Source organism: Alosa alosa, chromosome 19, assembly GCF_017589495.1.
Source record: "Alosa alosa isolate M-15738 ecotype Scorff River chromosome 19, AALO_Geno_1.1, whole genome shotgun sequence".
Classification (NCBI taxonomy): Eukaryota; Metazoa; Chordata; class Actinopteri; order Clupeiformes; family Clupeidae; genus Alosa; species Alosa alosa.
The window spans coordinates 21,532,704-21,560,030 of record NC_063207.1 but is presented as its reverse complement, the minus strand read 5'-3'; the positions used below and the strand labels follow the sequence as shown (position 1 = coordinate 21,560,030).

Sequence of the window (27,327 nt, the reverse complement as noted above, 5' to 3'; positions counted from 1 at the left end):
ATGGCTTCCCTGCTGCTGCTGCTTCATCTTTTGCCACCCACAGCTGGACGGAAGAGGAGGACCAAAATAAGTCCAAGTGATGCAGTGCACAACATGGTGCACTTTCACAAGGTAATTTTGTAAAATACCACAAGCCACCTTTTCAGATATGCACTTTCTAACTTTTGCTCTTCATGTGTTGCTTTGTAGTGTGTGTTCTTTAGCACAGGGCCATTGTTTGGGAGTAATGAGCTTCCAGTAAGGTACATGATCTCAATCCAAAGGGGCAGTTTACGCTCATGTTTACACTATCATGGACCAACAAGCATTACTGAAAGGTGCACATGTTATTTTTTCTCATTTGTTTATTTAGTCATGCTGCAGCATTGATGAGAACCTGCAAGAAAGAGAGGGTAAACAACCATACATCCTCGCTGTTGGCCAAGTCCAGAACAGGATTGACACCTTCTACATCGCAGTTGACAAATGGCTCATCCCCTCATTGCTCAACCACCAGCTCATTGAGTGCTTTCGACAAACTTTTTAAATCCCACTACGTGTTCAACTTGTCTTATGAGGAGTCCCTGGTTCATCTCTATACTTTTGTGCAGACCACTGTATTCAACATCGATGTAACCTCTACAGACGAGTCACCGCGTGTTCGTGAGTTATGTGCCAAAGTTTTGAATGATGTTTAAATGTTTTCATCTGTTAGGGCACTTTCATCTGGCTTTGATAACAAGCTTGTTGTTGAAAACTTTAATGAACATTTTCATGCCTACAGAGTGTTAAACTGATGAAAAAAGTTAAAGTTAAAGCAGACTGTATTTAAATGTATGAGCCCTTTGACTTTTAGTGATTATGATGGACTTTACATTGTCCATTTATTGTCTTTGTAAATGTGCAAAGGTTACATGGTGCTTGGAATTTATTCAATATTAAAAATGATAGTTGATCATTTGTTCACGTTTTGTTTTCCTATCATGCAAGAACCACTTTCAGAACATTGAATGTAACACAATAGTTACACATGCACTTCAATGTGGTATTAAGTCATAAAGATGCACATGTTAAGAACACAATATAGTGCTATGTATACACTTTAAAGTGTCAAAACAACACTGTGAATGTTATAAAGTAACACCCTGAGTGAAACGTTTACACAATCCAGTGTGGAAATGAACACTTACATTTGTCAAAAAAGAACACTATGAATGTTATGAAGTAACACCCCCAGTATTATAATATTTAACACAATCCAGTGTGAACAATAACACTAAAATGTGTCAAAATAATAACTCTATGAATGTTATGAAGTAACACCCCAGTATTATAATATTTAACACAATCCAGTGTGGAAATGAACACTTACATTTGTCAAAAAGAACACTATGAATGTTATGAAGTAACACCCCAGTATTATAATATTTAACACAATCCAGTGTGGAAATGAACACTTACATTTGTCAAAAAGAACACTATGAATGTTATGAAGTAACACCCCAGTATTATAATATTTAACACAATCCAGTGTGGAAATGAACACTTACATTTGTCAAAAAGAACACTATGAATGTTATGAAGTAACACCCCAGTATTATAATATTTAACACAATCCAGTGTGGAAATGAACACTTACATTTGTCAAAACAACACTGTGAATGTTATAAAGTAACACCTGATGGAAACGTCAAAAGAACACTATGAATGTTATGAAGTAACACCCCCAGTGAAAATATTTAACACAATCCAGTGTGAACAATAACACTAAAATGTGTCAAAATAATAACTCTATGGGTGTCAAATTATAACACTATTGTGTAGTTAAATTATTAACACTATCCAAAGTGTAAAATTAACTCTGAACCGGTGAGAATTATATAAACTCTGGGAAAGTGTTGAATTTAACACCATACGAGTTGAAACAACACTGGCGATTTTGCTGTGACACAAGCAGTTATTAGCTCACACGAAAAAACGACAATCTGAAGTGTTCTCTTGACCAGATTGCCATATCACAGTGTCAGAACGGCCCATATGGGGGTAGGCTAAAAGACAGTGTGCAATCAAGCGGTTAGTGTTCAACCGAGATCGCTGCAAGACTGTTTGCCATGGTGGCACCCACAGCCTTGACAAATTTAGCCTAGATCTCTTTATTTTCTACTCCATACTGTTGAACTATTGTCTGCCCCACACTAAATTACTTGACATCGGTAAATTAGTAGCAGTAAACATGAATACTGTTTAGGGCAAGGAATTAAATATATTTCTTAATTTAGATTAACAGGTTGCCACTGATGCAATGGCACTCCTATGTCCTCATTGAGTGCTGCAGCTCTGGTCTGGTCCAGATCTCGCATTGGTCATATCAAACTCATCTTTATTTGTGGCCCTTCAACAACATTGTCTGTGTGTTTTCCAGGAGCAGTGTGCAAATGTGCTACAATGGCACAGGCTACAGATGATGAAATATGCCATCATGCCATCCGATGGTTCTCCCTGGCCCATGATGGGTTTGGAGGCCGCCAGGAGAGGATGGAGAAACAGCGGCAGGAACAGCAGCAGGAACAGGAAAGGATGGAAAGACACCGACCGCCGCCATGGCAGCGACCAAACTCCACTGCCTGTTCGACGGCGGAAGCCGCAGTCCAACAGCAAATGTAACACTACCAGTAGTAACAACGATTTAACTCCCTCCCTGCCCTCCAAAGACAAGCATGTTTTTTTTGGTCTACAGCATGTGGAGCTGTTTTTTATGTTTATGTAGGCAACAACATATATTGGAATTAATCAATTGCGTTTGTCATGTTTCAGGAAGTTGTTCATGTAATAAATTCAAACATTTATCTTGGCTTCTTTTGTTTCATTTTCCCTATTCCATTGTAGCCTAGGTCCAAGCAACAGTACTAACTTTGTAAAGCAAGTTAATGCTATAAGTTGATGCCTAGATATCAAAATGCCAATATAAGGCAAAATAGAAGCTGGCAGTGGTCTGGTAAGCAGATCCGTATCGCATCCATAGACAGGGATCTGATAAGCAGGTCTGTGCCACATCTGTAGCGGATGATCAGACAGAGGACAAGTGCTGGTCCATATCAGAAACAGATATGTACCGCGGATCCGTAACTCGGAGGATCACACGGACCTGGACCAGTACAAGTCCATATCTGCTGCAGATCCGTCAAAAGGATCCAAACCAATTTTGGACCGATGTGCGTTTGGACGCCGGATCAGGTCCATTATGCAGATCCGTGCCAGACGTTGTGGTAGGTGTGGCCCAGTTCCGTCCCAGTGTATGTTTGCTATCTGGGTACTGTAGGCTACTCAAACATGTCCTAAAACAACCCTTAAAGCGATGGTTCGGAGTAATTTCACCCTAGGGTCCTTTGCACCATGACCCCAAGCCAAACACCCTCCCAGAACCTTTTTTCCCTTGGTCGAACCCTGGTCGAGTAGCGCTGTCAGAAACAAATGACGTTCTGCAGTCGTGATGGAACCAACTTTTATCTCATAAATTACCCCACTAATAATGCCCTGAATGGTACGAAACTTCTGCAGTAGTACAACTATGACCTTCTGTCGTCTGTCAGTCAATCGTAGCAGTCTCCATAATCTTTGCAACCAACGTTACAATGTAAGCATTGATGCATGCCTCTTCATATCTGCCTCGTTTTAACGGATACGCTACGACAATGTTGAAGAGAAGGTCATCATTCTCAAAATTACTGTTAAATGTTTTCATGCATGTCTGGCACTCGTTAGGCATACAGTACAGGACCTTTTTCTCTGACTTAAAGTGCGCAGAACTTGTGTGTTTGCATACAATATTTCATAAATTTTCTCGGGGGTGATACCTACAAACCCCCTACACCTTTTGGGCTTAAAGAAAAAAAATGTCTGTGTCTGCCCGAGCTGCCGCACGTTAAACGCGGTCACGCACTAAGTGTCCCGGTTTTAGTTTCAACAACTCTGGTCACCCTACCTTAAGTAGACCAAGATAAGGAGAAAAGTTAAGGGAATTCTTAAGAAAAATTTAGGAGAATACTTGTCGGTTTTGTGCAACCAACCTTAATTTAAAGGAACCTTAAATTGAACTTAATGGGAAAATCTTAATTTAAGGTGTTTTGTGCAACCGGGCCCTGCCTTTCATTTCCTAAGTAGTCTAAGCAAACCGTATCTTGGGCTAATAAAACAAACACCCTTTTTCTTCCCCATAACTTGCTCTTGGATTATATTTTGGGACGTTTCCGCTCTCGTTTGGAGCTTGCTCTTGAGCGTACACCTATCGACAGTGACTTCTTGGAGTTTATCTGCACACAGGAATTCATCTTTTTAAGTGCAATTTCAGAACAGACTCCGATTGATCCACGGATTGTATCTGAGCTTGGAGATGTTCTAACACATATTAGTGCGCAAAGGTCACATACAGAAGCCCCCACAGTTACAGTACAGCAGGTACAAGGAACTATGGGACGTCACTTCTAGTGGTTTCACCTGAGCACATAGGAAATTTGTTAGAGGGTACCAGTGTCAACCATTGCCAGTCTGCTTGGGGTGGGCAGAAGAACACTATTCAGACGGATGGCTGAGTTTGAACTGTCGGTTCGTGGCAGATGCAGCCAATTGACTGATGAGGAGTTGGACACTGCTGTAAGAGCGGTGAAAGCAAGTATGCCTCACTGGGGATATCGAAGTGTAAGATCAGCATTAGTGACTGAGTGAATTCGAGTACAGTACGGCAGAGTACGAGCGGCAATGCACTGAGTTGATATGGTGGGGGTGATTGCTCGCCTGTCACAGCTCGGCTGTGTGGTCAAAAGAACCTACTTCGTCCCTGGCCCAAGATCCCTAATGCATAAAGACACAAACCACAAACTGATACGGTAGGCTATGTATGCTATCCTTAATCATTGCTTATTATAATAGCCTAGTTAGTTTTGCTGTTATTTTAAATGTGTTAATGCGTATTTTCAGATATAACAGTCATCTTTGGAGGCATTGATGGATTTTCAAGAAAGGTATCCAGACCTAAATATTCATAGATAAGTGACTTTTCATGAGAAATGTAGCCTACATCCTCTGCGTGTGGGACGCCAAATGTAACGTGCCTTATTCCATGGACAGAAGGACTTTTGTGTGACGAAATAGGCTACATATATTCATTACGAAACCATGTTACATTGTAACACCTTTTGTCCATGGAATACAGAAATTGGTTTGCATTGTGTCCACGACACACTGAAGAGAGCACATCGTGGACCAAATTGACTGGTGGCCTTTTCCTTTAGTCTATATAGAAATCAAATCTACATTTTAAAAATCCCATTTCAAACTTACCACTAGATATGAATTGTCTAAAATAAGAGCAGATCTGGATCTTTGTTTCAGGCGAACATTCATCCTCATCGTCACGGTCATCATCATCTTGACCATCTTGTGGCCATATGATACACTTAAGGATCAACTGGAGTTTTACAAAAAGGGGGCACAAAAAGGGAGGCTGACACATTCAGCTGATAGGACATTGATAATGATTAGTTGTGCAAAAAAAATGAAAAAAAGATTATAACTTACCTCTGGACTCAGGTTTACTGCCGCCTCTTTCGGAAACAGCAAGGGCACCGCGTCCGGCCGTTGAGTTAATATTTTTTATTTAACATGTAATTTTGTTTTGAAAACTTAGGCATCTTTGTCCCTCCATATGGAATCGCGGCGCGCTCCCGTCAACTAGATCGTTAAGTGTAAGGTGCCAATCTTAGCGGTTTTAAGTCAGTCGGAGTCAGTCTTTTTCTAGTTTTGCCGTTACGACAATATCAAACATGTTTGATATTATCGCAAGTCTTTCTAGTTGTGGCTCATGCACATAGTGACGTGAATAATATAAAACCAATAGTGACTTCTCTCCAACACCTACAGAGCCATAATCACTCTTCTAGCCAAGAAAGAGTGACTGACTTAACGAGAACGACAGACCGAAGTGAAACAGGTGGGGGGTCTTGGTGTGAGAACGAACGAACGAGACAGATTGAAGAGACATTCATTAACCTGGCATGACACAGAAAATACAAAAGACAGCATGCATTTACCATTTGACAAATATTTAAATGTAAATGCCAATATTGAAATGCAAAATGGAATTATTAATGTAAACCATTATCGTTATTTTTTTATCGTATGCTCTCCCACTAGTCTAATTAGCCCATTTGTTTTTTTTTTCATGTAAAGGGTTGCTATGCGTTCATGCCTCTCATTGGCTAATTCGATGAGAACGTTTTAGAAACAATACAGACAACAGCATACGATTGGTTTGGCTCTCGCCTTAGGAAGCTGGGCCATAGGCATTCACAGCAGCACTAGGTCAGTGTGATTCAGCGACGAACGACAGAACGAACAAGAACTGGAAAGGCGAACCAGTTCAGGTCGTTCATTTTAAAGACCCGTTCGAACGAACTAGTTCGTTCGTGACAGACCCACCTCTAACTGACATGAAAAGAAAACTGCTTGAGAGGATTGTCACTTGTGCTCCAAAAATCGGACTCATGCTGGATGAAGCCACAGGCTTAAATAAAAAGAACGCATTAATAGTCTATTTACGAATGCAGTTGCCAGAGATGGAGACCCCGTTTACACGAAGGGAAAACGCAGATATTTCCCTGCGGTTTGGCCTCTCGTTTACACCAAAACCCTGTTTTTAATCACAGAAAACGATTATTTCTAAAACCTCTGGCCAAAGTGGAGATTTCTGATAACGCCAGTTATGTGCTGCCGTGTCAACAGGGATAAACGGCGTTTTAGCTTCTTAAACGTCACATTATGCGCCAGAAAATCCTTAACGTCATGTGAGTGCCTGATGTTTACAGTTTCTTTGGCTACTGATCAGGATTATCATGGATGTTGTTAAGGTGCTACTAATTTTTACTTTTGTGCAAACGCTTCTGGCCTGTTTGCATTTGTGACTTAAAAACTCTACTACCTCTCTTTAGATGTGAGACTGTAGTCTTTCAAAAATCTTCCAAATCTTTGCAAATCTTTCCAAAGTCTGTCAGTGTAAGGAGGGCTTTTGAATGTTAGTTACTTTACTGTAATTAATTGGGAACACATTAGTGTTAATTTCGTCAGACGAGACAAGAGGAAATATGTTCGTCAACAACCTTTTTTTTCATGACTAAGACGAGACGATGACGAGACGGCAGTAATGTCCTGAAACACTGACTAAGACTATCTTAAGATGCATTATTGTTGACCTAAAAAAAAGACGAGACTAAAATGTTTTGCATGAAATAAAAACTAAGATAAAATCTCTATTCATTTTCGTCTACAAAATGAGAAGACAGAATATCTAGCTGTTACGTTTTCAAAATATTCCGAATGAGTTCATATGCAACAGCTTTCCTGTAGGCTAGTCACGTGCTGTTGCTGCAACCCTGTGGCTGCAACATCTAAACTACATGGAACAAGAACACTGGAAATTTCTGCTAGAGTTAGCAAGATAACTACCTAAGCTTTATGCCACAATGCTACATACCCAGAAGTTGAAGCTTCTCTCATACAAATTAACATCCCCCAGAATGTCCATACGAAAATGTTCATCATGTAATGTCAACTATTTAACTAGTTAGACTGATGATTCAAAGTTTGCTAGCAAGTAAGCTAATATGGAAAGTTAAGCTAGCAAGTTAGCTATGGCTAAGATGGAGAGTCTGTTTGGGGAATGTGTTGTGTTTGGGCGATAAGCCATCTAGCGAGGCGGAGTAAAACATTAATACTTTGGTTCACGACAGTGTTTCTCAAACTTTTCAGTTTCAGGACCACTTAGCTAACCCTAGCTAAAAAAAAAAAAAGATTATACCTACTTCAACAGTAGCCTATAATTAGTCTACACTATAGGCCTACTCACTGAACCACCTTGCTTATTGTCTTTGCACTTTGCTTATTGTGTGTGGATTCATACTGTATGATTTAAACTGCCATATCTTACATAGACAGTGTTGTAGAACTGTTTTTACATACAAGTTGGTTCAATATTGCAAGCAACTCATCTATATTATATTTTGCCACGTCATAGCTTTATGGACCACCAGTGATTCCCGGACCACACTTTGAGAAACACTGGTCTACTTAATATGACAGTGGTCCAGTCAAATCTTTTACTGTCTATGGTCAAATCCCAGCCGGAGCTATAACTGAAGCTCGACTTACCTGTGCATGTAAACATACTGACTGACAAAAAATCAGAATGAGTAATTATAACAGACGAAAGTAGCCCTGTGGACACACAATATTGTTGGAAAATTGAGATGTGTGAAACACTATTTGACTCAAATGGTAATCAGAAATAATTTGTTATAAAAAAAGACTAAAATGTGTTGACTAAAACTGACTAAGACTAAGAAACCTTTAGTTTTCTTTTGACTAAAACTAGACTAAAATGACGAGACTTTTAGTCGACTAAAACTTGACTAACAAAAAATGATATTTGAATGACTAAATATGACAAAGACTAAAAGGAGATTTAGTCACAAGATTAAGACTAGGACTAAATTAAAAATAGGTGACAAAATTAACACTAGAACACATCTTGACTGCGCACCACAGAGAGAGAGAGAGAAAGAGAAAGGCTGGCAGGTTCCAGGTCCGGATTTTCTCAAATCAAATGTGGCAACCTTATTAGCAACATCTTCAGCAACGAAAGACATTAGATCAGCTGTATCACCAGCCCCATGCTGCGTGGTCTAGGAGGAGATGGACATATTTGCGTGAGTTTTTTTTTTTTTTTTTTTTGCTGTGGTACGGCGCGAAACAGCCATCTTGTTTCTGGTTCCACGAACGCAAGCCACTTTAAAGGCCTGCAGCTCAAACTCCTACTTACTGGTTCTTGGGTACCCATTTACTTTAGTTTAGTCTTTGCCGGCATAGGTTTTAGGGTTTTTATTTGCTTTTGAAACAGCAAATAAACAGTCAACCGATATGCATTTTTAAGGCCGATACTGATATCTATGACTTAGCATGGCAGACAACTGATATTTGGCCGATATTCTGGGCCGATATTCATTGATCTGTTGCAATAACAAAATTACATACTGAATTTGATTTGAATACTTCTATGAGAAAAAAGGGCAAATACGGAGTTAACAAAGGTTAATTGAGTAAATGTTTATCCTTTTACACCTTAAATGTACTAAAAGTAGGCTAAGACAGGCTGATACGGGTTAGGGTTCTAGGCTATTCTCCACACTGACAGACTGCAGAGAAGAGGCATGCACTCTCTGGGGAACACACACAACATGCAAACCTTGAATGCTGACAGCTTAAAAAGCTAGCAGCTAGCTAGCTTGCATTTATGGAAGGGGAGTAAAGTTAGAAATTGGTGTTATGTTAGCTAAGCTGCAGTTGCCCATCTACAAGGATACAAGGATGTTTATTTTGTCACATACATACTGTAGATTTACAGGTGCAAAACTGCTGTTGGTGAGCTAGCAAGCTAATGCTAACGTTTGCTAATGCTAAACTAGCTAGCTACCTTGGCAAACAAGCTGGTTTACATTAGCTAGCTAATGATTTGTAAATTAAGTATACCAGCTCTATGTGCTTCAACTTACCGAACTCTTCTAGTACTGGCGTCTGTACATTTACGTCTTTTTGGGCGCCATCACCGGCTTCAAATGTCCATGCTAAAGAGGTGGGTTTTGATTGGTCTGTCTGTGTTCATTCAGGGTTTTGATTGGATATTGAATCTACCGGAGCTAGAACCTTATAATCCCAACTCGGTTTATGTTTTGTGAGATGGAACCTTTTTATTAACTAAATAAAAAAAAAAAAATGTACAAAAAAAAAACCACCACACAGGCATTAATGGACACCTAATGGATCAGATTTATGTCAAAAACTCAATTTCGACCAAAAGTGGAGATAGAACCTTATCATTTTAAGCTCACGCAAGTTTAAAAATGGCAAAAATATCGGTCTAAGCTTACCTCTACTTGAGTGTTGCATTTGCATACATAAACATACATATATTTCAATGTGTATACATGAAGTCTATTTTTCAAAGTAAATAGTTAAACTTTTTTGTGTTTGCCTTTTTGAATAATTCATGTTGGTTCCATGTAAATGGGAATTGATAGTGTATTAAGTTAAATGTAACATTCCTGTATGGAATCAAAACATCGCCATAAATATGTTGTACCTATGAAAAGATTTCACATGTGTAATAGAGTTTTGCAGCTGTATAAAACAATTGTTAGCCTGACGAGCCAGACCCACATTAAAATGTAGGGTCTGGGCACTCACTATTAGCAATGCTCAGTCCGAGGGGCGGGATAATCAGTTGTCTTTCAAATTCCCTCTGCACGCAATAGGACAGCGCTGAGTCCCATGCATTTTCCCACCAGCGGAGCTAGTTCAAACTTTTGCCATCTTAAAACAAGCTTAACTCGTGTCACACTGTTGGCTAGCAGCAACATCCATCTTCTTTGTTTTCAAGTAGCAGGGAATTCAAGCCAAACCGTTGCAACTCTGCCATCAATCATTACGTTAAGCCCGCCTAACGACTCTATACACGATTTAATTGGCCTGATGGAAGTTTAATTTTTCGAGCTCACAAGCCAAAGGAGAGTTGCTAGACTAGCACTGGAAGCAAATGTAATTTGTTGCCGCTAGGGTGCGTCTAGATTTCTAGGCTAACAATTTGTGCTTGTGCACGGAAACTTTGTACTTGTTGAAATATTTTGTGCATGTGCGGAAATAATTTGTCTTCAAGGATATGATTTGTATTGCACATGTGTAGAACCGTTTTGTAGCTGTGGAATTAATTTGTCTGTGTAAAAAAAAATAAAAAAAAATAGGCCTACCTGTAGAAATATTTTGTGCACATGTGGACTTTCTGGCCCTGAATCTGCCTGAACGGAGCTCAGACAGGCACAGAAAAGAGACTGACTGCAGAGCAGACAGAGAAATGGCTCAAGCACAAGTAAGTGTATTTGGAGTGGTTACCAAGGTCATTGTAAAACGCAGAACACAATCAGTGGGTTTTCACACCAGTTCTTTCCACTTGTTTCTCGTTGTATTGAGGATATGGTCCGATTTGGTATCTAGCTAGATTTTAAACGAAAGTTTGACTGAGGTACATTCACAAAAAGACCCTAAGTTGCATTTTGGTGAGAGTTATATATATATATATATATATATATATATATATATATATATATATATATATATATATATATATATAGTTATATATATATATTGTATATAGCACATTTCTTTTTTTAAAAAATAAAAGGTACAATGTACTTGCTTTAACTTGTTTTGACAGATTTTTTTAAAAACAAATATTGAAAACTAAAAAGTGCAACAAAAAAACATACAATGGATTACTAGATTTTGCATCTAAAAATAAAAGATGGATGGATATCCAATGTCCTATTCAATATGTTCTAGGAGTACGAGGGTCTCAATGGGGTTAAATTTGCATGGTTTGAGGTGAATTATGTTGTGGTATGTGTTTCAATGATGGATTTCAAATCTAGGAAATGTCCCTCAATGTCGTCAGTCGTGGTGTGATGAAATGGGTATGATTTTAGGCAGTGAGCTATGGCAAGGTGTGTCAGTGTAAATGTGACATTATTCATGAGGAGTTTTCCACTGTATCTTACGTCATAGGTGTTTGTGGGCATGATGAATTTGCAGGTGTAAAGGAGTGTAGAAGAGATCGGCATACCAATAAGATGCTCTTCTGCTTCAGCCAGCCAGGAAGCTTGGTAGTGCGCATCAGCGCCTGGTACAAGGAGGCTCGCAGGGCACAGTAGTTGTCTCCTCTGACCCGCCGGAGGAATCCAAAGCTCTGGGAGAGCACGGCGTAGCCCTGGAGAATGGCCCACACAGAGAAACAGAGTGAATGAGGATTAGTAGCAGGCAGGACAGCTTCTCTCGTTAAACTTGTGAACAGTGAAAATGCAAAGCGCAACATGTAAAACAGACCCTTCTAATGATGATGCTCTTGGTGGTGATGGTGGTCTGCCTTTTCCATTCCCTCTCATGGTAAATTGAAATGCCCACAGGCAGCCCAAACCTGTATTGGTCCTGTTCTGTCTCCAATCATTTAAGATTTACCAGTAATTTTCATGAGACCTTGCCTCTCCAACACATTTTCAATCTCCTCCTCACTATAATAGATATTCTTTCACTCTAGAGAGAAAGGTTGAATGCTTTTGGTTAAATATTTTAAGGACTGACTTGATCTAAAACCCTCATCCATCTGCTATGGTAAATGATTGTGCAACTGACATACCAAGTAAACCAGGCATCACTCCCATCTGACACCGGGCTCCACCTGCCAGCCCTTCCTGGTCTCTCATCTCTCAACAGGTCACCCTGTGAAAACTCAGTGCACTGGCCAAACACCACATTCTGAGGGGCAGAGGCTGCAGCAGAGCCTCTGTACACAAACAGACAGAAAATGAATGCTGTAATTTACTAGAAACCTATTGAGATAAACTCATTAATAATTGTGCATTTCTGCAATCATGAAACAACTGAATTGTATTGTGAAAGCTGAAAGGCCCCTTTAAAATGTCTTAAACCTTAAAATGTGTCTGTTATGGAACTATGGTCAGGGGAGCTTGCAGGAATGAATGCTAGTTAATGAATGCCGGTTAGGTTTGTTCATTGATCAGCTGAAAAGTAGCCTACATAGTACTAACATTCACGTGAAATATCTTTACAACATCTAACAACGACCTATTCATTTGGACTTTATACAGCCCTATAAAGGCTAAAGTTACCTTTTGTTTGTTCTTGCGTACTGTTCACATATGGCTTTACAGCTGCTACTGTATGCTAGCCTAATGTTTGGGAAAGCACACAAATTTTGCCTACCTTGTTCTTGCGCACGTGAAAGTTTCACGTGAGCACATTAAACTAAACTTTAGATTTTTTTTTGCTCATGTCCCCTTAGGGGCTCCATATATCCATGACGAGTCTTGAGTCAGGTGAATTAGCTTAACATTGTGGGCTGATAACCAGCAACTATAGTTAGTAAAAGAAAACTAGCCTAGCCTAAATTATGTAATGTTGCGTGCGTACGTGCGTATCCTGTCTCCTGCTCAAACGAAAGGTGTGCGCGTGCATATAGTTTTCCATTAAGTTGATTATAAAAACGTTTTCAAACTTTGCAGAAAATTGTAAATAGCCTACTGTCATGCAGTTAATGGGATACTGTATGCAGAGTTGGGACGTTATGGTAGGCCAATTTGGTGTGAATACAATCACTATGGGAAATTCTCTCGTTTTGAGTAGCCTGGTGGTACGCACAGTGCTTACGGCCGTATACTGCAGGCGCGCCTGACTACAGTAATCAAACTATTCCTGACTCACCTTGCAGAAGCATCAGTGGAAGCAGAGTAGAGTTCAAGGCCACTTTCAGGTTGCTGTCGCTCCATGCTGAACGAGTGACCAGTATCTGCTGCAAGACAGTCTCAGCAAGCTTAGCATCATTCAAGGGAACATCCTCTTCCTTAGGGCTGCAGCTATCGATTCTTTTTGTAATCGATTAATCTAGCACTTCATCGATCGATTAATCAGATATTTTTTTTGTTGCATTTTTAAACAACCAAAACAAATAATGCATAACGAAAATGACATGGCTGTAAAATGATCAAGCAATTGGCACAGAGGTATTTATTCTAACTCCAACATCAGGCTACAAAACTAAGCCCATTTATTGCAATTTACCCATTTAGTGTTTATAAGTGCCAGTGCCAACAATTAAATAATGTTCAAAATGCTGTAAAATTGCAGCCTCATGTGCATGACTTAGCTGGGCGAACAAAGCTGTCCATACTATGTTGTGAAGTGCTTGGAGGGAGAAGAGGGAAAGCAATGTAATGTATTAATATGCACAACAAGTTTCATGCTGTAATCTAGACCTGACATCAAAGTAAATATCTGTTTTATGTAGATTTCTACACCTGCAGCATTTACCATAAGGCTACTAACAAATAATTTTACAATTAGGCTACTAAAAAATAGCCTACCATTAGGCTACTAACTAATAATTTTACTATTAGGCTACTAAAAAATAATTTCTGGGGTAAGCCTATTTGCTATGGTAACCTAGCAACCTGTGTGTGTATGTGTGCACGTGTGCGGTGCGTGAGGGAAGATGAGGGTGCATGCATGTGTGTATAAGGGTTCTTTTTTAGGCATACTGTCTTGCAATTGAACCTGAATAAGTTTACTACTTAAAAACATCAAAGCTAAACATTATATCACGACATCGCTACAAATACAGTATGTGATTAAAATCAGCCAACATCAATGTAGGCTATTGGCTACGTAGATGATAGATAGGCTACTTTATTGACGCTTGGTGAAACAGCATGGACTGGATGTTTTCGGTTCAGATGCTTGTTCTTTTCCTTTTTGAGTATGTAATGATCCCAAAACTTTACTTGAAAACTTTAGACATTCTCTGCCATTTATGGACATCTTGACTCCGCCATAGCGGCAGCTAAATTCAGAATGTATCACGATTCACGCGCTCGTGGTGTGCTTCCTGAACAACGGTCCGTGTGGAACAATCAGATCCCTGCGCGAATAGTGCGCGTCATAGGAATTTAACGAGGCTTCGAGGCAGGGTTTTTGCCTCGAGTAATTTTTGTAATCGAGTTATTCGAGTAACTCGATGAATCGTTTCAGCCCTACTCTTCCTTTGGCTTTAGGCTACAGTGGAATTTATAGGTGGATGTGCTCAAACGTTTGAAGACAAGATTAATGAGGACTCAAAAATATATTTTGAATCTTCATCACCATCATCATATTCATCCAGACCGGCATTTATGTTCTCCTCATCCTCCTCTTCCTCCATCTGATTGCTACAAGTTTGTAACCTACACAATTCCGTGCACTTTAATTTGTTTCAAAGGCAGGAGCAGTCAGGAAGTTTGCTAACCTGACGAGCCAGACCCACATTAAAATGTAGGGTCTGGGCACTCACCGTTTGCAGAGCTCAGTCCGAGGGGCGGAATAATCAGTTGTGTTTCAAATTCCCTATGCGCTAATAGGACAGCGGCAGCTTATGAGTCCCATCGTTTCCCACCAGCGGAGCTAGTTGGCTAGTTCAAACGTTTGCCAACTTAATAAAAGCTTAACTCGTGTCACACTGTTTGCCAGCAGCAACATCCATCTTATTTGTTTTTAAGTAGCAGGGAATTCAAGCCAAACTGTTGCAACTCTGCCATCAATCATTATGTTAAGCCCACCTAACGACTCTATACACGATTTCATTGGCCTGATTAAGTTTCGATTTCTGGAGCTCACAAGCCAACGGAGAGTTGCTAGACTAGCCCTGGCCCTGCCGCTAGGGGCGCGTCTAGATTTCTAGGCTAGAAGTTTGCAGGTCCGTACACATTTGCAGGCCAAGTTAGTTTCATCTTTGTCTATGTCTGAATCTTCCTTTGTGTACGCCCTGTAGCAGGATCTATGGTAATGGCCTTCTGCTGCTACTAAGTCACGACTGGCTATGGATAGTACTCTTGTAACTTTTCCTGACGGCTGCTCTTCTAATTTTGTCATCAGGTCTTAACTCTGCGCATTTTGTTAAACACTCTTTTGTCCTTTGACCTTTCAAATACTTGCTACATTTGTCACAGAATACAGGTGCTGGTCATATAATTAGAATATCATGAAAAAGTTGATTTATTTCAGTAATTCCATTCAAAAAGTGAAACTTGTATAATGTATACATTTATTCCACACATACTGATATTTTTCAAGTGTTTATTTCTTTTAATTTTGATGATTATAACTGACAACTAATGAAAACCCCAAATTCAGTATCTCATAAAATTAGAATATTGTGAAAAGGTTCAATATTGAAGACACCTGGTGCCACACTCTAATCAGCTAATTAACTCAAAACACCTGCAAAGGCATTTAAATGGTCTCTCAGTCTAGTTCTGTAGGCTACACAATCATGGGGAAGACTGCTGACTTGACAGTTGTCCAAAAAAAACAACCATTGACACCTTGAGCAACGAGGGCAAGACACAAAAGGTCATTTGCTAAAGAGGCTGGCTGTTCACAGAGCTCTGTGTCCAAGCACATTAATAGACATCCATTCACAAATGTGGGGCAGATTCACAAAGAGTGGACTACAGCTGGAGTCAGTGCTTCAAGAACCACCATGCACAGATGTATGCAAGACATGGGTTTCAGCTGTCGCATTCCTTGTGTCACGCCACTCTTGAACAAGAGACAGCATCAGAACGACTCGCCTGGGCTAAAGACAAAAAGGACTGGACTGCTGCCGAGTGCTCCAAAGTTATGTTCTCTGATGAAAGTAAATTTTTGCATTTCCTTTGGAAATCAAGGTCCCAGAGTCTGGGGGAAGAGAGGAGAGGCACAGAATCCACGTTGCTTGAAGTCCAGTGTAAAGTTTCCACAGTCAGTGATGGTTTGGGGTGCTATGTCATCTGCTGGTGTTGGTCCATTGTGTTTTCTGAGGTCCAAGGTCAACTCAGCCGTCTACCAGAAAGTTTTAGAGCACTTCATGCTTCCTGCTGCTGACCAACTTTATGGAGATGCAGATTTTATTTTCCAACAGGACTTGGCACCTGCACACAGTGCCGAAGCTACCAGTACCTGGTTTAAGGTGGGGTATTGTGAAGAGGAAGATGTGATACGCCATACTCAACAATGCAGAAGAGCTGAAGGCCACTATCGGTGCAACCTGGGCTCTCCTAACACCTGAGCAGTGCCACAGACTGATCGACTCCATGCCATGCCGCATTGTAATTCAGGTAAAATGAGCCCCAACTAAGTATTGAGTGCTGTATGCTCATACTTTTCATGTTCATATTTTTCAGTTGGCAACATTTCTAAAAAAAAAATTTTTTTTGTATTGGTCTTAAGTAATATTTCTGAGATACTGAATTTGGGATTTTCATTAGTTGTCAGTTATAATCAAAATGAAAAGAATTAAAAATGTATATATAACATACAAACATTTGTGTATATAACATTCAAGTTTCACTTTTTGAATGGAATTACTGACATGATTGAACTTTTCTAATTATGATGATATTCTAATTATATGACCAGCACCTGTATACCTTTTGGCTTCATAAACTCTTAGTCGTTGGACCTTCCCTTGCGGATTTTCTTAGGTCCTCTGACAGACGGTTCTGCAGATATGTCTTTTGCAAGGATCTTGTCAAGCAGTTTCTTCATAGTAAAGATGCTACGGCATTTTCTGTGATACAATATGGATGGTATTCTACCCTAAGAGAGACCTTTAGCAAGATCAAGGATCAAACCAGCAACCCTCTGGTTACAAGTCCAAAGCGCTAACCAGTAGGCCACGGCTGCCCCTAATTTTTGTCCTTTCTTTTGTTCACACACAAATTGGGGAAGTCTACAGTACGGTTTACAGCAGACATCATTGCTTGATAATGATGTTAGTACCTTACATGGGCCAGTTGGGTTATTATATCTAGTCTTTCACAAGTAGCCTAGTCATTGGTCATATCCTTACTCATTCTCACACATCTGAATCATAACACAAATAAAAATAAACAGGACTCGCCTTGTAATCTGTTTTTGACACTACAACAGCCATTGTTGTTCTGTAGCCTAACTAAACTGCTTCCATCCACATACTGGCCCAAACACCAACACCAGTGTTGCCAGATTGGGTTGAGTGATTTCCGCCCATTCATGCTCAAAAAAAAAAATGCCCCAACAACGATTTTGTCATAGAGAACCATTCAACTCAAAATTTTATTTGCCCGCCTTAAAGCTTATTTGCCCCCGCCCGACGAAGTCAAAAGAAGCCCAATTGGGCGGGTTTGAGGTATCTTGTCAAGTTACCATAGCACTGAAATATTTCACAGGTCAAAGAACATAGACAAATTTAAAGTCTAGAAAAAAAACTGTAAAACACAAAAAAGAAAGGGAAAATAGCAAACTCAAGTGTTGCAATATAAGCTTGTGAACTCAAATCCTTGTGCTGTCCTTGTGTGAGCAAAGGAGTGTGTGCTTTATAGCTAGTTAGATGCATGCCATCACAGTGTTTCACAGAAAGTATTTAACAGTATTTTGAAAATACAAAAATACACTGAAGTATTTTGATACAAAATACGAAGGCATTTTTATAATCTCAATAAAATACAAATTACAAAATAGTATTTTGTATTTTAAATACATGTATTAGAAATACTGCCCATCCCTGAATATGAGTTTATAAAAATAAATGTGACAATGCTATGTGGTTAAGAATGAACAAGTGTTAATTTGTTAAAGTCAAAGAAAGAGAAGGGTAGCCTTACTGCATGATTAAGAACATAGCAAATGTACCTGACACTTTAGTAGGCTAGTGTTGACAGAAATTAAGAATGACACAGATTACATGAGGTGTTGGCTACATTAGGCTAGCAGACGGTCTTGAGATTTATGTTTAGGATAATAATTTAATAATGTACTTAAGTGTAGCCTTGTACTGCAGCCTGTTTCTCACTCTAACCGACAGTTCTAGTTAGGCACGCACGATTCATACGCACATATAAACAATTCCTAGGCCTATACTTATGAACCATTTGAAGCTTGCAAAGATATTTCAGTTCTCTTTCCGACGAGTAGATGCAGGTTTTTGAATGTCTGTCTTCTGCTTATGCCGAATCGACCTGTCACTAATAAACAATAGGCCTACCCGCTCATATGCATATTCAACTGCTTCAGTGACCTTTTAACCAAGTAGGCCTTGGCTAGGCTATTGTCATATCTCATTATCACACATTATAAAAACGACTTTGGAAGTGAGACACAATTACGCCAATGTAGGCCAAGGTGATGTGTAATAATGTGTGTCCAGCCTGTTTCTTAAAAATGTGAACAGGGGTATTATTTTAACCATTTGCTTCATGATCTGCAGACCAATCAAAATTTGCAATTCATTTAGGAATCATGGACTCATCTGGGCTAAAGAGGACAGGGCCTATCCAACCTATTAAACTTGCTCAGTTCGAAACCCAACATCTATGACAGTGCGGGGGTGCCAAAATGAATTCTGCACAGTATTTCTCCATAGAGGAAGAGTCCAGGTACTAAATGGCCTGTCTGCAGTCCAGACCTGTCAAATTAGGTGTATCATGGAATGAAAAACATGACATGAAGAGTAGGCCTATCCCCATACTGTTGAGGAACTGAAATCCTATATCAGCAGGAATGGGACATTTCATTTTCAAAACGTCCCTGTCCCAACATTTTTAAACATGTTGCTTTCCATGAAATGGTAACATTTTTCATTTTCAACATTTTATATGTTGTCTATGTCCTTTTTGCTGCCAAATATGGGTTCATGAGACTTTTAATTTATCACATTCTGTTTTTAATTTGCATTTTACACTTTTTCTGATTTGGGGTTGTAGCCTAAATTCAGAATAGGCCTAAAACAAAGCAGCACCTTTTAAAAGACCCCTTTTTCATCTCTCTTTCAGCAAAATTAAATGTAGGCTAATTGTCATTAACACAAATGTTTGTTTTTTGGTAAACTACTCAAAAATAAGAAAACTGGTCCTATGAAAAACATTCGACAACAACCATATTTTTCATCTGATCAAAATATAATATAGGCCTATACATATTTTTTACAACCACGCAGTGTCAGATGACTTCTACTACGCGGGAATGACGTATTTCACAACTTCAATGAACAAGCAGACGGGCATGAAGCGGGTCGTCCTCAGATTGGGACTGGGATCCGACCGTCTGCCTCTGCATATTCGCCATAACCGCAAAAGAGAGTGCCACTGTGAAATTCCCGATAGTCCCAGACTAGGCTACTGCTGTTGAACATGCAATGTGAAAGAGGAATATGGGCGATGTGGTGCCAAATATGTTTGTTCTTGGTCACCGCAGTCATAAGCCTGTCGGAAAGAACAACGCGTAAGTAAAGTTATGCTACTTCAACTTAGATCTTTTATAATACGTGAGTTACAGTGTAGGCTATATCGTTCTTGAATTCTAGTTAGGCCAACATATTTGGCTATACTCTTAAGTTTTGTTGCGTTCTAAAGATAGCATTGATGGCATGAAAACTTTATTTTCTATTTGTTTGAGGCTACTATTGAAGGTTATGTGTGTGTTATAACGTAAGGCTACCAGATTATTAACTTGTGTCAATTTATAACATTACGCCTGTAAGTTAATGCCTGCTCAAAAAGACGTTATAGGTTATACAACAGAAAACGTTTTTCAATAGCCAGTCTGGCAGTCATATTTGGGCGCCTTTTCTGGCATTCATGAATGAACAAGAGGGGGCGTTCCCAGACATTTGGCACAGATGGATTACATTAGGCTACAACCACATGGACTCAACGGAACCGTAGGCTATCAGATGAACGCACAGAATGTAAACACAGGTCACTGAGCTAGATGGGGAAACTCTGGTCTGTTCAGAACTAATGTGTTCCATTGTATTGTTGATGGTCACATTAGTGTCAATTTTTTTTTTCCAGTGTTCTTCTGTGTGGTTTACTTCTTCTTGATTGGCCGAACACTGTGGGCCTGTCTCTCGCTTGGCCTGATAGTATTAGGGTCAGTTGCGCAGGTCCTCAGTTTCAGGTGGTGCATGTCTGATGGAAAAAAAGGGAGAATGTCAATGATCCTCATCCATGTCCTTCACATGGGTATCTTTACAAGGTAAGACTCAAAACATTCTTCCACCAAGGTAGAGGCAGCTGACTTTAGCTAAATAAAGTTAAAGTAAAGTAAATAAAGTAAAGAAGAAAGATTAATCTTAATTTGGCAAGAAACAGTTTGTCTCGGCCATCCTGTGCATAGATAAGGATATATATATTATATATTCATCGTTACCAGGAACGATTGCTTGAGGTTATTACTGGGCTTCAAGGGTTCACTTACTTTTTTACACCTGCACTGTGAATGTCTTATGGGTGTTTTTGATAAAGAGATGAAAGATAATTTCTTTTGTTAGCTTCAGCACATTGCGTTTGTCTATACAATGAAATAGTGACTTAGATCACATTCTGTGACCAATTAATGCAGAAGACTAGGTAATTCCAAATGATTCAGATACTTTGTCTTGCCCCTGGAAAACAATAATTACTTTAGTACACATAACAATCAATCCCATGATCAATTTTTAACAAATTATTTCCTGTTATTGCTGATAACAAGCACAGTCAACTTTAAACTTCCAATGTCACAGTGCAAGTCCCTCTCCTTGTGCAGGCTGTTGAAGTGTATGAGGACCCTGTGGCGTCAGCAGGACAAAGACGTGGGGGTGGGCAATGTAGTCATGCAGCAAGCAGATGTGTCTGCTCTTGGCCTGCTGGAGGCTCTGCTGGTTAGCCTCCCACAGACACTGCTGCATACGTACATCCTCTTCAGCTCTGACCAAGGCCTCTCCTCACCTGGTGAGTGATCACACTTTAAAAAGATGCCTTGGGGACCACTGTGGCACATCTGGTTACAGCGCCCATATCATATTCGGATCCATGTGCCCATGGGGACCTGGGTTAGAGTCTGACCCGGGTCCTGTCCCAATCCCGCCCCATCTCTCTCTCCCACTCGCTTCCCGTCATTCTCTCTACTGTCCTGTCAATTAAAGGCATAAAAGCCCCCCAAAATATAAAACAAACAAAAAAACATGGCTGATATAGAAGTTATACAAGTGAATGAATTAGTAATAGATGAGGTATTTTTTTGCTGGAAATGTTGTCCAATGTAGCATATTTGTCTATTGAGTGTGTATTTATGGTATTTATCAAGTTGTTTATTTAATTAAAGTTCATTACAGTTACAGTTGCACTGAACACATTCACTGATTCACTGAACTGAAACGATTTACTGGGTGATTTACTGGACATGTCAGCAATCTTCTATGTGTGATTTGTGTATGTATACCTCTTGTACAGAACAACACCTGTTTCTTTGTGGTTCTCTCTCCTCCAGTGCCCCTGGCGTGTGGGCTCTGCCTGCTGTCCCTGTGCTGGGCGCTGGTCCTGTACGGCCGGGCGTGCTCCCTGCTCCGGCCCGGTCACATGCCTATGCCGCCTGCCGCCATCGTGTGCCAGCTGGTGTGGAGGGTCAGCATGCTGGGGGCAAGGGTCACAAGCCTCGTCTTCTTCACCAGGGTCTTCACCTGGTGGGTCTGTGGGATCGCAGGTGAGGACACTGGGTCAAACCACACACCACACCGAAGCTCAACGAAGTTTTAACATGTGAATGGGAGTGCTTATTTTAGATTCTTTTTTTTATGATTTTATTGTTTTGTAATTAAGAAATAGAAAGACTTAAAGTAGGCTGAAAATAATGCCACTAGTAACAGGTAAACTTACTGTCTACAGATCCCTATTTAAATATGAAATATATTCTTATGTACTTGGACTTTTTGACTTTGCTTTTGACAGGGTTCCACTGGCTGGTTGCATCCTTCTGGCTGGTCTCCCAGCAGACAGATATCTTCAGAAGCCCTGGGCGCTGGCGTCTCTTCAACTGCATCCTAGGAGCTTTACATGTCTTCTTTTTCCTCAATGTGAAGGACGGCCCCTGCCGGTTCCGCATGGCAGCCTTCTACGTGGTAGGTCTGTCAGGGTTCCTCAGTTGCAGGGGACACTTCCGGACATTTGCATTTGGTTGCTGGACCGATGCTTTCATTCAAAGAAATGTCATCTTATCTTTTATTACACATCAGTTTTGGTAGATAGCCCAGTTATGACCGGTTTGTGATTTGTTGATATAAGTGGTTTGGTTGCAAAACAAATTTCATTTTCAAGACCTTTATTTTCCAGATACATTCAATTAAACAAAATCAAATTTTCGGTGTTATATTGTGTTGTTGGTAACTTGGTGAATTTGCAAAGCAAACATATTCATGGCAGAATAGAAATATTGTCATGACACTAGTACTGATGTTTTTCATCTGTATTGGTTTGTATTTCAGGTGATGTTGCTGGAGAACTTTGCTCTGCTGCTGTCAGCTTCTGACATTTTAGCTGAAGCATCCTGGGCCAACCTGTGCATCCCCACAGCTGTTCTCTGCAGCTTCCTGATGGGTACAGAGCTCATGCTAACTGTTCTGTTGATGCTTGTTGTGTTAAATCATTAAATAAATAGTAAGTAGTTCATAGGAGCACAGGCAAATGAATATGTTGTACATTGTAGTGTTCAATCCTGTGGAGTTGTAACATCTCTATACTTTTCTTATTAAAACACTTGCATTTAAAATATATGTTTCACTGAGGCAGTAGAATCAGACATTTTTGCTCTCAGAGATATCGTCTTGGGTAATGCTTTTTCTGCTTTGTGTTTCAGGTGTTATATCTGTGACCGTTTACTACCGTTTCCTTCACCCCAAATCCACTGAGATCCTGCAGAGTCTCCACCGAAGCCAGGCTGCCCAAGCCAGCCTGGAGCAAGGCTCCTTTACTGGGGAGAAAACTGCTCCTGAGCCCTCTGTCCACAGGCACGGCACCTTCTCCATTACTGGCTATGCCCAGACACTGGGCCAGTCAGAGCACTCCGAACTGAGCACAGACAAGCACAGTATGACTCCCAAACACCATCACTGGTGGTTAATCTGCCTTGCTGTCAAGACAGGAGACTGGAATAAGGTCAACCTTGTTTATGGTCCAGAGGGATTGGCTGCTCTGCTGGATGTGAATGGAGGTCCGAGGTGCCTGGACGATGAGCCCCCAGACTTGGAGGCTGCACCAAAACATGACAACGAGGAGCAGCTCTCGGAAAAAAGAGAGAGCCAATACTTCACTGTCAGTACGTCAGTTCGCCAGAGTCAGCCTTCAGAAGACCACAGGGAGGCCATTGAGAATGACCCAGACAATTCTGGTTCCATTGAGAATGACCCAGACAATTTTGGTTCTGGAACCAAACGGGAATGTCCAGAGGGGAGGTCTGGTTTGGAGGACAGCGTGGAGACTGACTGTGATGTCGATGACTCGGACACCACGCTGTACTTCAGTGCTGACCCCACCTCTCCTCACTGTGTTACCAACGTGCCTGCTGTGGCCAAAGACACACACCTGGAGGCCATAGCACAGCTGTCGCCCGTTCCCAACCGAGAGCCACTTCAGTGGGGAACCAAGGAACTACTAAGCAGAGAACCATGCTTTACGTCCACCCCCAAACATGACCTCAAGGCTAAGGAAAACATCGGACCTCGGCCATTAGGTTTCAGAAGGCAGGTCCAGTTTAAGTAAGGTTGCAGCTTAAAGGTTCTTATTCTCTTCTTATAGAATGAATAATTTAAAAAATAGTATACTTTATACAGAATCTGCAGCAGTGACAATATCATATGCAATTTTAGATTAGATTAGATTCAATTCAACTTTATTCACAATCCACACACAACCTCCTTTGTGCTATGTTATGGTGTAATAGTGACACTTATAGGTGTATGCAGTTACTATAAAGACTCCTTGGAGTACGTAAACATTACCCAGACCTGTTGAACTGGTGGAAGATTAAGATGAACATTTGTGGTGTACACATATTAGCACAATACACAATCAGAAAGTTCATAACATAATATACTGTCTATACCGTTCATAATATGATATACTGTCTGTACAGTTCATACTATGATATACTGTCTATAGTTCATAATATGATATACTGTCTATAGTTCATACTATGATATACTGTCTGTACAGAGGTACTCTGTTTGAAAACAGAAAGACATGCACACTGAGAGGACATGCCACCTGTAGCGCTGCCCTGAGCTGAAACTATGGAATACTTTTGGGATACGGAATACTTTTGGGATATTTTTCATTTTGGGAAACAGGTTACCTATGTTTGCATATGTTTGGACATACCGGTACAGCTGCTACACTCAATAAGCTGCTTTTTGTAGTTTCTTTTTTTTGTTTGACTGTTTTCGTAATGTATTTGTATATACAAGGCACTTTTATTGACAAACTGCAAAATGCAGTGTAGACCCCTCTTTTGTATGAGCTGTGTGTTACATTGAATATGGGAAAAACACACATTCTGTGTTTCAAATTTACTGTAAAATGTATATTCCGTCCTCCTGATACTCTTTCATGGGAGTCATATACTTAACGTAAAAATACATTACTTAAACTATACATTTTGGTATGTATCTATTTAATGGAGTGTTAATTTTGTATGATTTTGTACGTCTTCGCATTTTTTTGCAAGTCATGCCGCATGTAAGTCATGACCACAGGACTTAGTTCTAAATAAAGCAAACTATATTTACCTTTACAGCATTTGTTTCTGTTTGAGGGATATGACTTTTTGAACTGGAATAAATGAATGAGGGCGGTTCTGGAGGAATTCCACGGTAGAATAGGCACACTGCATCGATACAAACATTTAACCTGGAACAAAGTTTGGGTGCAGTTATTCACATACTGTAAGAGAAGATTTAAAACAAAATAGTTGGCCATGATACTACTTCTATTACCACTACACTACTGCACTGTATGTGAACCACAGTGTGTGTGTGTGTCCATGTTAGCTAATGACACCAATAATATAGTTAGACTGCAGGGGGCAGCATGTCACAACTCCGGTATTAAATACAGGATACCCTCACGTTCAAAGTGTAATGTCAGTCACACACACACACACCTTTTCCACCTTTCATTTCATGTTCAATTTAGATAAAAAGAGATTATTTGCCCTCAAACCCCAAACTCACCGCACACAATGTAAACATGTAGCAGAGATTTCATCACCTTCAGAGTTTATTTCATGTGCAGAAACTATATTTGGTCTCCTCTACCAGCTTTTGGCACATATGACCTCATTTCCATACACGTCTCGCGTTTGTCTTCTGTGCCATACAAAAATGATCAAAAGGTTGAAAAACGTGCTACTTCACCTGAAGTGATTTTCCATGTCATCATTCTTAACTGTTCAGTACATGAGGTTTACCTCACCTACCCAGCAATGGAGATATATGATGTCAGCCAGGTGAAATCTGAAAATTACATGAAACCTACCAGAAACCTTCTTCTGGTCTAACAAAGACAACAAGTGGTAGAAAATCCTCTGGTATTTTTTGTCAGCTGTCACCATGTGTGGATTTTTCTGTTGGTAATAGATAACTTATGAGAAATCAGCTACAGTCCTTGAAGGTCAAGTGAAGAGCTGCAGCCGAGGTCCTTTCTGAGCCTGAAACTTTTGGCATCTCTTCTGACAGTCTTCGTCCTTCAATCGAGACACACAGAACATTTTGTGTTTGCACAAAATTCAGACGGGACACATCTGAAGGACAACAGAACCTACAAAACTGGTCTGCCTGGGAGAGGACAAAAAGGCCCAAATGTTTTGGCTTTTTGCTCATCTTTCCTCTGAACTGCAGTGCTTATAGAGCTCAGGGACACAGAAGAAGGGGCTGGAGTTGTTTCCCAGAAAGCCAGATCTTATATATGGAATATGGTATAATAATATGGTATAATATATATGGTAATCATTGGTGAAAGAGGTAAATCAGTGCATGGGTCTATAAACACTAGAAGGGATGATTTCACAGGTGCTTTTTATAGTAATTTTGTGGAGAACAATACAATACTGAAGTTGTGGAAAAATAACAAAAGCAGTGCATCAATAATAGCCTGTCAATATTCCATGGATTCCATGTATGTTGCTTTTGTTTCAAATATTTCTTGCATTTTTTTTTCACATCATGACGAGAGGAGTACAGAAACAGAGAAAGCATAAGAATTCTGACAAACATTACTGTCTGTGTCTTCTGCATTACAGTACAGCACATCAAGCATTACAAACACTACACAACGTAGCCCATGAATTGCTCTCAACTAGAGCTCTGATGTGAGCCAGCCAAACCAACCTGGATCTGGTCCGCAGACTTTCACTATCCGGGACGCCATGAACCCTTCTGTCCTTGTGTACATATAGGGGCAGGACATGGCCCAATCCTAGACTGAAAGTTCTTACAGTGGAGATCTTCATTGAAGTCATTGCATTTAGTGGGGATCTTTATTGAAGTTAGTGAGGATATTTATTGAAGTTAGTGGGGATCTTTATTGAAGTCCTAATTGTCCTAGGGGAAAATCTTTATGTTGAAGCCTGTAATGGTCTTTAAGATTGAAGTTAGTTTTTATTGAAGGTCTGTGTAGAAAAAGACTAGACTTTTAGTTGAGGACCAGGCCTAATCCATGTCTGGAAACACGACACCTAGAGTATCTGTATGCGCTAAATAGAGCTGGTTTACATAAGCTGACATTGTGTTACTCACCATATTATTCTTGTTGTTTTTTTTTGTTTATTCATTTGTGATGGCTTAAGGACTTAACTCCCCTTCATCCCTCTAAGCAT

General features: G+C 40.1%; 2 protein-coding genes across 2 annotated transcripts; both read left to right on the top strand.

Annotated features, from left to right (window-relative positions):
• Positions 1-2,745, top strand: LOC125284425. Its single transcript, XM_048228362.1, has 4 exons — positions 1-111; positions 190-242; positions 353-642; positions 2,402-2,745. Exons 1-4 carry the CDS (start codon positions 1-3, stop codon positions 2,641-2,643), a joined length of 696 nt encoding a protein of 231 aa, XP_048084319.1. The 3' UTR covers positions 2,644-2,745.
• A 16,796-nt stretch (positions 2,746-19,541) lies between these two features.
• xkr5b (XK related 5b) lies at positions 19,542-25,300 on the top strand. Its single transcript, XM_048228143.1, has 7 exons — positions 19,542-19,920; positions 20,493-20,676; positions 21,229-21,413; positions 21,952-22,164; positions 22,410-22,579; positions 22,943-23,054; positions 23,314-25,300. Exons 1-7 carry the CDS (start codon positions 19,830-19,832, stop codon positions 24,213-24,215), a joined length of 1,857 nt encoding a protein of 618 aa, XP_048084100.1. The 5' UTR covers positions 19,542-19,829; the 3' UTR covers positions 24,216-25,300.
• Positions 25,301-27,327: the final 2,027 nt, after the last annotated feature.

What these genes read in the sequence shown, in the direction of transcription:
- LOC125284425 (XM_048228362.1), top strand. Translation starts at nt 1, where the DNA reads ATGGCTTCCCTGCTGCTGCTGCTTCATCTTTTGCCACCCACAGCTGGA. An exon ending in ACATGGTGCACTTTCACAAG is followed by an intron (nt 112 to 189) that starts GTAATTTTGTAA and finishes GTTGCTTTGTAG; the next exon opens with TGTGTGTTCTTTAGCACAGG. An exon ending in AGTAATGAGCTTCCAGTAAG is followed by an intron (nt 243 to 352) that starts GTACATGATCTC and finishes TTGTTTATTTAG; the next exon opens with TCATGCTGCAGCATTGATGA.
- xkr5b (XM_048228143.1), top strand. Translation starts at nt 19,830, where the DNA reads ATGCAATGTGAAAGAGGAATATGGGCGATGTGGTGCCAAATATGTTTG. An exon ending in CCAAGGCCTCTCCTCACCTG is followed by an intron (nt 21,414 to 21,951) that starts GTGAGTGATCAC and finishes TCTCTCCTCCAG; the next exon opens with TGCCCCTGGCGTGTGGGCTC. An exon ending in TCTCTGCAGCTTCCTGATGG is followed by an intron (nt 23,055 to 23,313) that starts GTACAGAGCTCA and finishes TTTGTGTTTCAG; the next exon opens with GTGTTATATCTGTGACCGTT.